This window comes from Ixodes scapularis, unplaced genomic scaffold (assembly GCF_016920785.2).
Source record: "Ixodes scapularis isolate PalLabHiFi unplaced genomic scaffold, ASM1692078v2 PGA_scaffold9__187_contigs__length_104089568, whole genome shotgun sequence".
NCBI lineage: Eukaryota > Metazoa > Arthropoda > Arachnida > Ixodida > Ixodidae > Ixodes > Ixodes scapularis.
Genome location: NW_024609884.1, coordinates 51,676,644 through 51,693,070, shown reverse-complemented (window position 1 = coordinate 51,693,070; position 16,427 = coordinate 51,676,644). Strand labels below are relative to the sequence as shown.

The following is a 16,427-nucleotide window of genomic DNA, read 5'->3' as shown; positions in this document are numbered from 1 at the left end:
TGCAACGCGCGCAGCCAGGTTTGTGACACGTGGCTGTGCGCGTTGCATTACGGGATTTTCCGCTTAATCTAGCGGGAAAATTTTCCCGCCAACTTTAGCTGAACTTTTCCCGCCAAGTTGAGTGGCAAATTTGGCGGGTCGATAGGGTAATGACGTCACAGCCACGTGTGACGTCATGTGACACGTGACGCTACCGACTAGACCACGCACACACGCTTACACGACTTGGCAATGAGCCCCCGTTTACTGTATATGAGAAGTCTTCGCGAACGGGACCCGATAACGCTATGGCTTAAGTGGTGGATGGATGCTAACGGCTGTACCCTTTATATCTAGCGGCAGCTCGCGCCACCTAGCCTAGTTGTACGTCATTCAATTCTCCCTAGATAATTTCCACCAGTCTTCCAATCTCCTTTGTTACTAAAATGCACTTATCATCCATTCTTCCATTATCAACTCCAACAAACTCCAGCGCCCCGGCCAAATCCGTCCCCCCCTCCGGGGGAAGGGGGGGGGGGGGGGGGGGGGGCAGCTCTGCGTTTAGCAAATTTTCAGGCAAATGAGGAACTATGAAGAAAACGCCGGAGTACCCCTTTAAAGCCACTGGTGTGGTGTCAATGGGGTGTCAAGGGCTCTGCTGGGGTTTTAACCAAAGCCATAAGGTTTGATGCCTTTGAAAACTCTTGAAAAAGGATGCAAAGGAGCAACAATGCCGTGTTCGTGCTAACAGTGTAGCGCAGTGTACGTGCCCAAATTAAAAAACATAAGTTTTCTTTGGTGCAGGTTGCATTTTGCATTTCACGCCCATTGGACCATCGTGAATACTACCGGTATATCAGATTACCCTTTTTTTTTTTCATTTTACACGCAAACATGAATTTTCTTTGAACATCTGCGCTCCGGGCTTTTTTTGTCGATATTCCCTTTGGGAGCACATTAACGTCAGTGAGAACCGACAGTGACACAGGTTTTGGCTCAAATGCATATACCTCTAGCCCGCTAGGTGCATTATAGAACCAATTATCAATGGATGCAAACAGATTTTGTGCCATAAATGCATATAATGCTAAGTGCATTACGAAAATAATCCCTGGAGAAGGGGAACAAGAGGGACGAAGGACAAACACAAATCTCCAAACACAGCTAAATGACTGGTGAGCGACCGAAAAAATCCGCCTGGTCCGGGTATCGAACCCAGGACCTCTCCATTACAAGTGGAGCGCTCTACCAACTGAGCTAACCAGGGGTTAGACGTCAGTAGAGCAAACGGGTTTTATCAGCTGCCACCAGTCTAACACCAACAAGGGTAAAGCTTGCAATTTAATGTTATAATGCAATTAAATGCAGAGGGGCAAGCGAGCTGGACAAGAATGACGAAAATAATCCCTGGAGAAGGGGAACAAGAGGGACGAAGGACAAACACAAATCTCCAAACACAGCTAAATGACTGGTGAGCGACTGCGACTGGTCGCTCACCAGTCATTTAGCTGTGTTTGGAGATTTGTGTTTGTCCTTCGTCCCTCTTGTTCCCCTTCTCCAGGGATTATTTTCGTCATTCTTGTCCAGCTCGCTTGCCCCTCTGCATTTAATTGCATTATAATTATAAGTGCATTACGGTGCCAGTTGCCAATAGGTGCACAAAGGTTTTGTGTCATAAATGCATACAGACCTATGTGCATCAGAGTACCCCCTACCAATAGCTGCACATAGGTCTCTATTTATTTATTTATTTATTTATTTATTTATTTCATATACCCTCAGGGCCAAAGGGAATAGAGGGGGTGGGTACAATGGTATTTAGTATAGGTAAAAAAAAATCAGTGATTATTAGTACAGTAAATTGATTCATTGTTATACAATATTAGCAGCACATTTTGTGCCATAAATGCGTACAGACCTATAGTCCGTTGCAACTTAAGGAGGTAGGGCGAGGGAAAGGAAGGCCGGGGAGGAGGAAGCAGACGGAACGCTAAAGAGAGGAGGTTTCCCCTTCTCTTCTCCAGCGTACCGTCTGCTACCTCCTCCCCGGCCTTTCTTTCCCTCGCCCTACCTCCTTAAGTTGCAACGGACCATATGTGCATCAGAGTACCCCTTCCCAATAGCTGCATATAGGTTTTTGTGCAATAAATGCTTACAGACCTATGTGCATCAGAGTACCCTTTACCAACAGTTGCACATAGGTTTTGTGCCATAAAGGTCACGTGGTTTATAGGCCGCGTTTGCAATGCGAGCGGCGAGAAGGTGACGAACGTCTCAGCAAAGTCTCAGCCTCTCCTCCTCGCCACGCGAAAACGCAACGCATGCGCACTTGCGGCCCATCTTCGCCGGTAGCGTCCGCCATTAAATTGCAAACGCTCCCCATGGTTCGAGATGGACCCTCTCTACAATCTAGGCTCTCTCAACGTCTTCATCGCGTATCGCGCCCCTCCTTTGCGCGCATACGGCGCCCGGCACACTTCTCCTTCCAGCCACCCTACACCAGGTGTGGGCACCGCACCGTGCGCAAGCGTCTGCGCCGTGCCGACAGCAGCGCCATAGCAGCGCCGTGACGTCAGAGCCGGTGTTGGTGTGTAATAATCTTTATTAGCACAAAGAGCGAACTGTGTCCTGGGGGGCGTGCGAGGCGAAGCAGACAGGCGAAAGCCCGTACGCGAGAGCGTCTGCTGGCCGACCCCCCAGGAAACAAACAGTAAAAACAGAAAACAAGCAATCAGAGAGACAACAATCAAGCAACCGGGAATACAAACAATCACAAATTTCGAAAAATTACGAAGCAATCTTAATGCCCGACCTGCAGTAGTAGGTCTGTTTGGTGTATTTTACTTGCAGTTACAAGTACAAATGTTCTTCCGTGAGGCAGAATAGAATAAGAAACTGAAAATAAACATAGGTATTATTATTCAGGTTCAAACTGCTGTCGATTCAACCAATCATGAGTCGTTGCATTCATCCTTCCTCTGGTGTTCTTATTCTCGCAAAAATGTTGTGTTGCTGTCTGCATGCCCGACACCATACAAATTAAACAGTCTAATGCACATTGGAAGGATGTTTCCTGAAAGTGTTTATTTTGAACAAGGGTTTGTTTGGCGCAAGAAAAAAAGACCCACAATACTTCAATAAAAAAGCTCAACATCCCTAGATTATAAGGAGTTTCCCCCGATTTTTAGGTAGCCCCAAAAAAGTTATGCTTCACCAGAGGGGGTCCGTTCAGTTTAAAATTAGCCTCAGACATATTCATAATACTTTTTTGTTCAAACTCATATCAAATACAAGGCTTGCATTATTAACATTTTATTTACAAATATGTTATCAGTGTGGCTAACCTATGGAGGCTGAATAACTCCCCGAAACCATTGAGAATTTTGTTCAACACACTGACACTCCTTTTTAAGGCGCCATTCACAGAAATTCTGAAACTCGCACATTCTGCATTTCCACACTTCTTCGATATCTTGGACGCCTTCAGCGGGTCGTTCACCCTTCCAAAAAGGCAGGAGCTTCTCAAACCTGTCAATTAACCAGCCCTCATCATAATTAACACCCTCATAACTAAGAGAGCAGTTTTTCTCTTGACTGTAATACTCCACAATGAGGTTCGCTGGCAGTGGCAGTGCTTGAATGGTCTCCAGTACAACGGGTACAAGGAGTCGCAAGTCGTCCAAGCTTCTTTCACTCGGGGACATGTATTCGAGAACGCCGCTGCTGAACTTGACATCCCGGTTTACCCTGAAGCCCTTTTCAAGGTCGGTCATTTTCACCTTACCCTGGATCAAGTTCCTGAGCAGGTGACCGTACACCATCACTTGCAGATGATGAGTCTCCCTTACGCATTTGCTAGGCGGCCTAGCACTCGCTCGCGTCTTTAACTCAACTACGTCAATCTGCAGCGTCTCAGCGTCGCACCGGATCTCGTCGATAATGCCATTAACAAAAATGTCGCCACCAAAACTCATTCCGAAGACTGGGACTTCCCGGACAACTGGCACACCAGAGAGCAAGGCACGTACTGCACCAAGGAGATTCAGCAGCGAGACAGCCACGTTGTCCTCACGGGTAATCGTGCTGACGCTGACTACGTCCTGAATTTCCAGTGCCCTAGCCAAGTGGATGTTTGTTCCTGCAGTAACTTGTGCACTCTCCCCCACTTCTATGTCATAGCCCATCTCTCTCAAGCGCCTCACTCCAATCAGAGAGTACAGCAGTTTTTGTTCACAGTACATCTGGCTTGACAAGTCCGAAACGTAAACACGTCCGCCACGGTACTTAAACAGTGGCGGTTGGTCTTCCACTGAAAGACATTTGGTGCTGTCCAGCTGAACAGCTGCAATCAAATCATCGCCTTCGGGATCATCCCAGACATCTGTGTCGTTCATCATAGTGCACAGCAGGCCAAGGTTCAATGATGTACTCGCAGTATCTGCAAGCCGTGACAATACCATACATTAAACTTCAGCAAGGTATAATACTTAACAATAGAAGATTAGAGGAAATGAGCAAATTCGTTTAAAATATTGAACAACAATGACACGGAGAGGGACTGAAATATTCCAGATTTCATCGCCAAGCTGGTAAGATTTTAGCCCTTGTCAAGCACGAAGTTTGTCTGACGCCAACCCACCACTATGCATGTCTTCCCCCAACCAAAAAAAAAAAAAAGAAATGGATTCGTATATATTCTGTTTTGTTCTACCCTAATTGACAGTGCGGTGGTAGCTACGTGCTCGCCGGACCAAACAACTGCATGGCCCCATCTCATCACCTGGCCCCGCTATCTGCTTGCGAGTATGGGTGGGAGGGGGTGTGATCAGGAGCCAAAAGATAAACGTACGACTGGCTCAACTAGTATGTTGCTTCCACCGCACACTGCACTGAAGTGGATTTTGAGATCGTCCTTTTGTGGCGTCAACTCAATCTAGACGCTCTAAGCATCCCAACAAACCCGATATCGCAATCGTACGTAGCTTATTTCCTCGTTAAAAGCGTGTTCAAAGATCGCGAAACGCCCTTTTTGGGAAGAAATTTCTTCCGAGTGAAGTGGTCGACAAAGGACGCTCGTCGGCCAGTTGCAAGCGATGGCTTCGCCCGCTGAGAAAAAGAGGAGTCTTATCCGAATGTGTACCTACCTATCAGACTCTCTTCGAAACAAGTTATAATAAAATCATTTGGATTCTGCACGTATTGTAGGGCTTTCATTGGTCCACACAATGTAGTGCGCGAGGAAAAAAAAGAGTCCACATGTTTTTCTATTGCCCTGAGATGAATAGGCGGTTTTGTAATATAGGACTTGGTATAGGTGGGAACCAACACATTGAAACAATATAAAATCAAAAACGACACTTTGTTCTTAAAATGACTTCAGTGCCCCTTTAAAGGTATACTACAACGAAATTTCGGCGCTCATTTTTTGGTCTATATATGTTCAAAGGAGCAGTATCACATCGAACATACCAATATCTTGTTAAAAAAGTCCCAAAAAGAAATTTTAGAACGAATTAAACGATTAGCAAAGAGCACCTGGTGGATGTCGCTAACGCCTCGTTTATAATGCCCGTCTAGCAATCTTGACAGCTAGTGACGGTCAGTGTCTCGCCTCCGGCCACGACGAGAGAACAGGGAAAGGAGGAACTCCCCTCTTCCCGAGAATGCCTTTTGTGTGTCGCAGAAGTCGCTATTGTCCCCCTACAAGATTATAGAAGATGAACCCGTCACTCGAAATTCGTACAAAAGCAGTCGCTTCGGTGGCCGGAACGACGAGGCCATCCTCTCGACGTCAGCCTCGCCGTAGCTTTGCAAGTCCCGAGACGACCGACGTCACGATTGCGTTGGATGTCACGTGGTCTCTGCTGGGCCTTCTCCGAGCGCTTGCCAGAGTAGGCCGTTTATAACGAAAAATACAGCCATCAGGCTCAAAATACAAACGTGCTATTGTCATTTACGGATATTGTGGATCATGTTCAACCTATTTTTGAACACGACGGGAATATTTCAAATTTCGTTGACAGGGTATTTATGCTCGCCGAGGTTTTTAGTTGTACGTGACATATAAGAGCCCAACTATCCAGAACAGAATTTGCGGCTCGAAATTCGGTTTCTTTCCGCCCAAAAACCACCGATCGAGAACTGGCCGGTTTGAGTCGCGCTCACTCTCTTTTCTGTGGTCACTCAAGGGGCGTTTTCTAAGGTTTCGACGCGACCACCAAATTTAATCAAAGTCGTGAGTCATTGAAGGCACACAATCAATACAAAAAATATTTAAAAAAAAATATGAAACCGTATTGTGTGGCTTCCAAAAATCTGCAAATACGTTGATTCAAAACAAAAAACGTTCACTGCATAATTCTCAACATGGCGTCGTTTCGCGTTTCGTGGGACTCACGGGTGGCAGCGGATGACGGGCGTGGGACCTCTACTTCAGAACTGTTGTTCACGGTACCGGCGAATTCTGTCTTCCTTCGAAAGAGAAATTTTGGATCGATCAAAAGAATTGATATTCATCCCGTACGACACGCCCGACCAGCAAGCCGATTGCACAAAGACGTCACCGAGCCGTCGTCCCTTCTCGTGGCTGAAGACATCGCTCGCTCAAACGTCAAGCACGAAGTGCGTACATCAAGTGGAATACGCACGCGTACGGTTTCTTTACTTGGTACGAATCTGGCCAATGCGTGGTGCTGCCCGACTTCAACCTGGGAGTGCATGTACTGGAGGAAAATCGGCAGCAAACTTTGCGACATACAGTCGACCGGATGCATTAGTATGAGCGAAAGAGTTCCTCCAGCGGCTCGGTAGAAAGACGTCCGCTTCTCACGTAGCGGGCACGTGTTCGATCCCTAGTGTGGGCGTAACATTTTTTTTTTTTTTTTTTTTTTTTTACATTTTGCGATGTTTACATTTTTTTTTTTTTCTTACAATTATCACTGAAAAAAAATTGTTGTGGACGATACGTTGCTGAACTAAATGGTATGGGATTCCATTTTTGACACCTCTGCCGCACAATGTCACTTTCAGATGTGAGGCAGCTGTTCACGCACCATCTTGGGAGTATTCTTTTCGGAGCCGATCACGGGAATTCCCCACGGGCACTCACTACTAATTGCCAACACTTAAATTTACAAACAACTCATCTTGAAGTACAGAACAGCGAGCGGAACAAACATAACTGCAAAGGAATCGCACGGCGAACGAATCCCGAACGCATTTCGTCTGCTGCACCCGGATGAACAAAAGAAATCGCACGGTCGGGTGTAGCCACGTGACTTCCGCCACTCACTCTCTTCTCTCCACATCTCCGTGCGGTGCGTGGGTTTCGGTTTCAGTTTCGAGCAGTTGCGTGTTTTTGGCTTTATTAAAAAAATATGTGACTCTGTAGTAAAATATCAATTCTGTAGTATTCCGACACCATAATAAATCGCCTGGCAAAAAGTACTTTTTTCTTTGGGGGGGGGGGGGGGGGGGGGGGGGGGGGGTGTCAGTGTTCCTTTAAAGGGGCACTGACACATCAAAATCATATTTTTTTTTATTATCCGAAACGATTGATAACGATGCCGGGACATTACCCTCAAAATTTGAAATTTGGGAATTCAGTATTTGTGAAGTAAAAAAACAATTTCCAAATGCCGAATTCGAAGTTCCCGCGCGATCGGCGCCGGTGCCTTGACGTCAAAAATCGCGGCGACCTGAGAGTCGACTTTCTTTCACCACTCCCAGCTGTTGCCATGGCGACCCAAAGCGAGGAGGAAAGGAGTGAGCGGCGGCGTTACGGCGGACCGGTTTTGAGCGGTGTCGCCTGTTTTCCGTTGGAGGATACAAATCCAGGAGACGGCACCACAACGAACTCCCGATTTTTGGTATTTCAAAAAGAAGGGCCGTAGTGCGTTCGCAATTGCGTTAAAAAACATGTTTTACGATTGCCGTTATTAAATGTTATAGAGATGTCGCCTACAAAGCTTCTAAATTTCCTGATTTTTGACGTCACCGATCAAAAGAAGCGAGGAGGCGAGAGGCGGGAAAATCAAACGCCAAAAATAAAAAGGCGCGCGCGCGCGCGGGAAAATTTTTTTTCGCGATGCGGTTTTTTTTGCGTGTCTATGACTGCAACTTGCATCGTTTTAGACAATAAAAATAAATACGACCTTTGGGGTGTCAGTGCCCCTTTAAAGGGGCACTGACACACCAAATTCATATTTTATTATCCGAAATGATTGAAAACGATGCCGGGACATTACCCTCAAAATTCGACACTTGGGAATTCAGTATTTGGGAAGTAAAAAAACAATTTCCAAATGCCGAATTCAAAGTTCCCGCTCGATTCGCGCCGGTGCGTTGACGTCAAATATTGCGGAGTCTTGCGAGTCGACTTTCTTTCACAACTCCGTGCTGTTGCCACCGCGACCCGAAGCGAGAAGGTGAGGAGCGGGAGATAAGGGCGCCGGCGGACCAAAGGAAACCGGTTTTATTCCGTGCGAGCAGAGACGGCTCTGCGTGCGAGCGGTGCCGCCTGCCCAGGCGGCAGGAGGCGACATCAAACAGGACTCAGATTTTTGGTATTTCAAAAAGATGGGCCATAGTGCGTTCGCAATTGCGTTGAAAAACGTGTTTTACGATTGCCGTTATTAAAAGTTATAGAAATGTCACCTACAAAGCTCCTAAAACGAAGGGGACATACCGAGCTAAGCATAATTAGCACAGAAATTCTGACACAATAAAAAAACCATGGAAAAAAACAATTAATAAAAGTAATCTACCAAGATATGTATAAAATTATCGGCAGCAATTAGGCTTAGCTCGGTAGGCCCCCTGTTAGTTGTTTGGCTGGTTCATTTCCACGAGTCAGGGAATCTGTACTGTACCGAGAGGCACAAACATAAGCCTGTGAAGAAAACATCGGCAAGTGCTGTGGGTGCATCTGCTTTGTACCTAGCAGACGACAAGGAGTGTTATTGCAACCTGGAAGAGTAATTCCAGCACACAGGATAGGTGGGGTATGCGCGGCGTTTCCGGGTGCACCTGCTATGTGGCGCTGGAGGTACACAATGGCCACGGCTCCCGTGTCATAGCTAATAGTGTCCGAAATAGTACCCTTTTATTAATAAAAAAAACTAGCAGAATTGTTTGCCTTACAGGCGACAAAGTCGTAAAGGCGAAACCAATCTATTGCACGAAAGCTGCCTTTTGATTACATCGGTTAAGCATGTGCTTGAGGAAGCACCGACATTTACCACGACACCTTAAATTCACTAGCAGCGTCACCTCTGAAGTGGTCTAGGAAGGTTTCCGTTATTTTTCTACACATTTGTGAGCATTGTGTACCCTGCGTCACCTTAGGCCCGTTTCAGACGGTGCAATTTTCCCAGAAATTTCGGTGTTGCTGACGCGTTGTTCCCTAGATCCTCGCACTGCAACGCGAATTACTGGGATCCAGTCCAGCTCGAAACGGACAAGCAACTCAGATAGCTCGGAGACGTTTGAAGCAGCAGTAACCAATCGGGGACGCGATATCTTCATGTGACGCTCCTGTGGTGGTGATGATAACTAAAGACTTTGTTCTGGTTTAAAATTTATTGCAGTTCGGGAGCAGTTTTGATGGCCAGAACCTTGTCTTCCGTAGGATGCATGCCTTCCCCGTCAACTTGGTACCCCAGGAACGTCACTTGAGACACTTTGAACTTGCACTTGCCCTAGTTCAGGCAGAGACCATCGTCATTGATTCTCTTCAGCACGGCCTGGAGACGGGCTTCGTGTTCTTCACTGTTTCTACCACCAATCACAATGTTGTCAAGGGACACCAAAATAACAACAAGTCCGGCGAGCAGCTCTTCCATGTAGCATTGGAAGATTGCTGCAGCTGTAGCAACGCCGAACTGTAGACGAGTAACCCGAAGAGGCCTCAATGAGTGTTGACCGTTTGGAGATCTGCCGTATCCTTGTCTACTACCTTCTGGTGGTACGACTGTTCCAAGTCTAGCTGGGAATACTTTTGACAGTCAGCCAGCCAATTTGGCAAACAGCTGATCAGCCGTAGGCAAAGGGTGTTTCTCACCGGAGGGCACAGTTTACCGTACACTCATAATCGCAGCATAGGTGGATGTTCCCATTCTTCTTGAGAATGGGCACGACGGGGGTTGCCCAGGAAGAGTGACGAACAGGGTCGAAGATTCCTTGTTCCACTAGTTTATCTATAACCTCGGCAACTTTTGGCAGCAGCGAAAGTGGCACCTGGCGGGCCTTAAAAAACTTGGGAATCACGGCGGGGTCGATATCCACACGAACCAGCAGCCCTTCGCTTCTCATGAGTCCTGCTTAAAAAAGCTCAGAAAAATCGTCAATCACATTATGAACTGTGGCTGCCTGGACCTGCTGCAATGAAGCGTCGATATGGTTGACACCCTCCACGGAAATGCCCAAGGACCGGAGCCCTAGGAGACTGACGCCAAATCCCTTTACAATAAGAAGCACCAATTCCACGACGCTCTTGCCTCTGAACGAAACGTCCGCTGTTGTGCTTCCGAGAACCCAAAGATTCTGCCATGTATAAGAGCACAGTTGGAAGGAGCACGGCTTGAGGCTGCTTTTGGAAATGCGGTGCTGGTGCATAACAAGCGGGTTGACAACCGCAAAGGCCGACCCGGAGTCAACTTCCATCCGCATTTTGCGTTATGCGCTCCATTGCAACGCCAGCATGTACCTTGTGAATCCGGCTTCAGACTGCCCTCCATAGTTTCAGCTGTGCTGATGGATATGGTAGGCGGAGAACTTGACGCGTGCGGCACTATGGTTCGATGTGGCGACCTTGACGTTGCGCCGAACCCCACGCAATGTTTCTGATACCGTCGTAGGCTGCGGTGAAGCCAAGTTACAAATTTTGATGGCCTGGGACTTGGCCAGTTCTGCTGCCTTCGCCATGTCTAGGGTCCTGGCCAGCGTTAGGTTGGACTCGGCGAGTCGACGTCGCTGGAACACGTCGTCTTGAAGGCCTCAAATTACGCGGTCACGAAGCATGTCGTCGAGCATCCTACTGAACTCGCAGTGTTCAGACAAGCATCGGAGATCTGCTACAAAGTCTGCCACAAACTCCCCAGAACGCTGGCCCCGCTTGAAAAACTGAAATCGCACGAAGGTCACCGGCAGCAGGGGAGCGAAGTGCTCATGAAGCTTGAGTATGATGTCCTTGCATGGTGTTTTGGCTGGTGCGCTTGGCGAACACAGAGAGCTCAAAATGGCATATGTGGCCGAGCCACAGACGCTGCAGAGAATGGCTTGTTTCTTCTCTGGCGTGGTTATGTTGCTTCCCACAAAGTAAATTCCACGCACTCTATAAAGCGTGGCCAGGATGCAGCGTCATTTGGCATAAACTCTTCGAAGGGTACACACGCAGTTATACCTGCTGCAGTTAAGCGCTGCGGTTTACTCACAATTACCTCATTGCCAGTGTAATGTAGTTCATTTGAGGCGTCCTGTAAGTCGAGTATGGTGAACCAAAGGTTTATTGGTACATATACGTGCTCTAGCATAGCCTCCTCTATACTGACAAAGCCTGGCAAATCGCAATGAGACGTGGCCGTCGAAGGTGAAAAGGTAGAGCGGCAGACAACGGATGAGAGAAGAGGCATGTAACGGGCGCCCCGCTGCGGCGAGACACCGAAACACACTTGTCCCGAGCAATAGAATGTCCGCTCATGCTCCTCACGCTGCCACTTCTTTTCTCGTCGGGTTTGAACTTGGCCTCCGAGATGCTTCGGGATCTCGGAGGCCACGGTTTGAAAACCATGTTTCGGGTCCTCGCCGCTGCAAAAGCTGTGCGATGACTACGGGCTCCCTGAAAAATGCTGATTGCTACCAGATCCTCGCGCTCCAAATCTGCGACCGGGCACTCTATGGCTCCGTCGTCGAATTGCCAGACTTTGCTCTAGGTTGAGCTGCCATAACACGAATGTGGGCACGCAGAAGGAGGTATTTTGATTGCGCAGCAGCCGGCGCTCGCGTGCACCGTCGCACTGTCTCGCGGCTGGTGTGCCATCACAGACCAGTACACAACAGGGCCTTAGAGAAGAGAATAAAACACAACAATGGCAAGTATGTGCTCAAACTCCCTTAGCTAAAAGATCCGCACAAATCGGCACGGTAGAGGAAGCGTTTTGTTTAGTCAACCGACTTATGTTGCAGTAGCACAGCTATCAATAGCCATGAGCCAGGGCTAAGCAGTATCGCGACACAAATTTATCGCGATACTATCTCAGAGATAGTTTTGAGTATCTGTATCTCTGTATCGAAATGCATTTCAAAAATGCATTTGTATCTCCGTAGTGGAATACACTTGCTATGTATCGCTTGTAACAAGATACTCGGACAGGCAAAGGTATCTCGTTGCATTGGGGGGGGGGGGGGGGGGGGGGTCGGCAGCGTTTTGAAGACGTCACCAAAAGATTGACGAGATGAAAAGGGCCCAAACAAAAAACCCTATTTTTCGGAGAATGTCAACCTTGCCTTCGCTGTCCGCTTTATTTTACAGCGGACAGCGGTTTAATGTCCTGATGGCGATCGTCAGGTTTCCTTCATAGAGAGGATGCTGTGAAACTTCTAGGGTTCACTCCTTTTCTGAAACTATTGTCCTTCTTTGTACTCTATGGGGTTCACTGGGGAACATAATGGTTTCTTATTCGTATCAGGAAAAGCAACTATGGAAGAAGAGGAGTTTGAGATGAAGAGAAAGAGGAGGTATCGCCTCATCATCTTCAAAATGGAAAATGATGAGGCGATACTCGCCACCTGTTCGCACCCCTTCTTCAAACTGCAATGGACATCCAGCGAAGTGGCAAACACTTTAGACTTTGAGAGCTTGCTGAATCACGGGTTCTACGACTTTGAAGATCGCAAATCTGCGATTTCGGCACGGTCTGATCAGACTTATGTGAGAGGCGAGTTCTTCCGCTATCCCAATGATCCGAGAAAACACGTCTCCATACTCCAGCAATTCCCAGCCATGAAGGCGGTATTTATTTGTTTTAAAACAAACTTATGCTCCTCTGCAGCAGTGGAGAGACTTTTCTCGTTCGCGAGTCTTGTGCTAAAATCTAACCGTTGCTGTCTTGAAGACAAACTGTTTGAGAAGCTTCTCCTACTCAAGTGTAATTAACTTAATTTTTCCCTGTTTGCGAGAACCTTTCATGAATAAAGATGTTTTTTTCGCTTGAAAATTCATGTTTGTTTGTTTCTTGCGCCACATTTCGGACTTGCGTTTTACGGGTCATTGCGTAGCTTATAGTGCATTTTTAAATATTTTTACAAAACATGACGTCATTTGAGGAATAAAAGTATTTCAATATCTGTATTTCAGTATCTGTATTCTCGGATACATTTTTCCTCTTTTTACAGAGTATCTCCGAAATATCCCCATACAGCAAAAAGAAATGTATCTCAGTATTTCTCTTCCAGAATACTTTGTTAATGTATCTCAGTATTAGTAACCCGGAATACTTTTCTGAGTATCTCTGCCCAGGCCTGCCATGAGCCGACAATCATGCCTCCAATTTAACGTCATTCTACTTGAGACCAACGGAAGCGCGAACAGTACAATCATTAACAGGCTAATGTGTAGCACGGTTTGTAGACCGTAAACAGTCACCCAGCGTTTTACGTGAGAGGTGCAAATGATACCCGAAATGTCTTGATTATAAATATAAGAAAAAGGGGAGAGAGGCGGGGTATATTTAAAGGGTGGTTCTCATTTGAACCCGTTCGCAATTCTACCTTCTCATTTCAACCCTACGCAAAACAACTTTCGCTTTTCTCCCTTTCTCACTTGCACCATTCTCAAAACGAACTTTCGCATTTTGACCATTCTCAAAATGACTTTTCTCATTTTAACCTTTCTCCTTTCAAATTTTCTCAAAACATACTTTCTGGTTTTGACCATTCTCAAAAAGACTTTTCTTCTCATTTTGAACTTTCTCCCATTTCAAACTTACTAAAAACATACTTTCTGTTTTTGACTATTCTGAAAACCACTTTTCTCATTTTAACCTTGTACATGATCAGGCTAGGGAAAAGCAATGACTTCAGCATACACTCACAGGAAACCGAAATAATGGAACAAATGACATTATGAAGTAGAGGCACCTAAAGCTTTATTACGCCTTGAAATGCTACTTGGAGAATGACATCTAGAGTGCATGCCAATCCACGGCATGGCGGACGACATATAGGCAAATATACAATGATCGTAGAACTGTACGATCGATTCGACACCGGTTGTAAATAATTCAATATCCTCACAGGGCATGCCAGATAAGCAGAATTTGCATCCGATGATTCACAACTGAAATGAAGAAAAAAATCTGTGCCTGGTAGGAAAGCCCTCAAGCCACGCATCACCGCACCCACACATTTCAAAAAAAGAAGAAAAAAAAAATCGCCGCAGGACCAATTTGCTGATGGCAGAATATCCCTTTGCGACTTTCTAAGGGGGGTGAAGGCATTCTCTGGCCTTTGAATGGACTGTGTTATGTTGCTGCGGTCAACTTAGATAGTTTAACCAATTACCATCTTGTGGGAACAAAGCTCCAGAATAAAGCTTTACCGAGCATGGGATCACATTGAGGTGCGATGACTGATTCTGCGGCAAAAAAAATGTTTTGTACTACGCGTCTCGAGAAGAGCTGTTCAGTAGCCTAACGATTAGCCATACGATTTGAATGAAATAATGCTTTGCAAATCGCTTAATTGTAAGGTGACGGTATGGAAAACAGAATATTTCTGTGAACATATTTCAAATGCAATGTATCCTATGCAAAAGGGCTAAAATGATTCATGCGGGGGTGGGCAGAGGATTGTTTGCTGATCCCTGCTGGTGATGCTCTTGAGTGGTGGCGGCGGCTCTTTGTGAGCGACGAGGTGCACAGTAGGGCGAGAGACCTGCCGCGGCTGTTGCTTTGAGATGCTGCCAATGCGGGCGGTAAGCGATCGCCAGTTAGCCTTGGTGTGGAACATGACATAAGTGTTCGCATCGGTGCACAATGGCACAGGTAGTCCACGAAAATGAATCAATGGACATGCTAGAATTGTAATAATATGTACAATGGCAACTCTGGCGAAATTTTTGTTTGTTTGTGTGCTCGTTTTGTTTTAGATCTGGTTATTTTTTTATCAAATAACAATTGCTATGGAGTAGCCGGCAGTAGGGATGCCGCGAACTTTTTTCGAATCGAAGTTTCGACGATCGAATCAAGCGGTTCGAGAGGTTCGAAAGATTTCGATTTTTCGAATTGTCTATATCGTGAAATTCGACGGAGGTCGAATTTTCGAACTTGTTAAGCTAAGAAGTTCGACGCTTTTCGAACCGTCGAACTGATTACGCAAAAAAATTCGATCTTTTTCGAACTTTCGAACTTATTGCGCTGCAAGGTTCGATGCTTGTCGAACTTTCGAACTTGACCGACCAAAAAATTCAATAAATTTCGAACTTTCGAACTTATTTATCAAGAGAATTCGAAAAGTTTCGAACTTTTGAATTCTGAAAAGTCAGAAGTTCGACGAACTTCGAACTTTTAGGGTAAAAGTTCGACGTTCGTCGAACTTCGAAAGACCGGCGGACGGTTTCATTTAATTTCAAGTAGTGGGGTACATTCGTAATTTTTTTTCTCGAACTTTTACACGCGGTGTTGCGTTCCTTACGAAAGACAATGTCGTTTATTTCAATTTTCTGGCATGCTTAGGTTTAAAGAAATAAATCCCCGAAGGGGCGAGGAAGGACGACGGGTTTTTGACGATTATCGTTTGTGCCAGATTTGAAGCACGCTGCAGCCGGAGCTACTTATGGTAGACATGTTATACTTTTTTAAGAATGATTAATGTGTAGCTATGGTAAGTGCCGTCTTAAGATGTGATTATTGTTATTAAACGTGAGTTTCGAAGAAATGTCCAAACATTTATCTGCATGCAATTTTGACCTAAACTTGATATTTATTTTCGTCTAAGTTGTTTGAGGTATCGCATTTAAATTAACACCACAGACAGTACATATCATTGCCATCTGCAGAATACAAAATAATATATTTATTGTTTTTTCATGTTAAGAAATAAATTAACTCATGGGAGAAGATTTCTAATGGTGTTCAAGTTCAGCACGTCATTAAAAGAAAATTTTTTTTTTTTTTTTTGCTTCACGTTCCTGGGACGTGTTTCTTTTAGCCTGTACACATCTTGGTAAAAGAAACTTGTTTCGAAGTTCTGAATCTCTGAATATGCAAGAATAGAACACTTCCGACGAATTCTTGATAGTTTTTTTGTTTTTTTTTCTCCTGCTTTATATTCCCGCATTTATTCTTTCTTTTTTTTTTTTTTGTTACTATCGGCACAGGTATTTAGGTCGAAAAGACAGCTTTGAACTTCCGAACCACTAAGCATGTGACGAGTAGTGCCTTCCGACAACG

At 45.8% G+C, this 16,427-nt stretch overlaps 1 protein-coding gene across 1 annotated transcript in view; it reads right to left on the bottom strand.

Annotated features, from left to right (window-relative positions):
* Positions 1-3,044: 3,044 nt before the first annotated feature.
* Positions 3,045-16,427, bottom strand: part of LOC115309698 (exonuclease V) — a 22,006-nt gene continuing 8,623 nt past the window's right edge. The window contains exon 2 of the mRNA XM_029967937.4: positions 3,045-4,417. Within this exon, the coding sequence (XP_029823797.3) occupies positions 3,324-4,376 (1,053 nt within the window). The 5' untranslated portion in view covers positions 4,377-4,417 and the 3' untranslated portion in view covers positions 3,045-3,323. The remainder of the gene's footprint in view (positions 4,418-16,427) is intronic.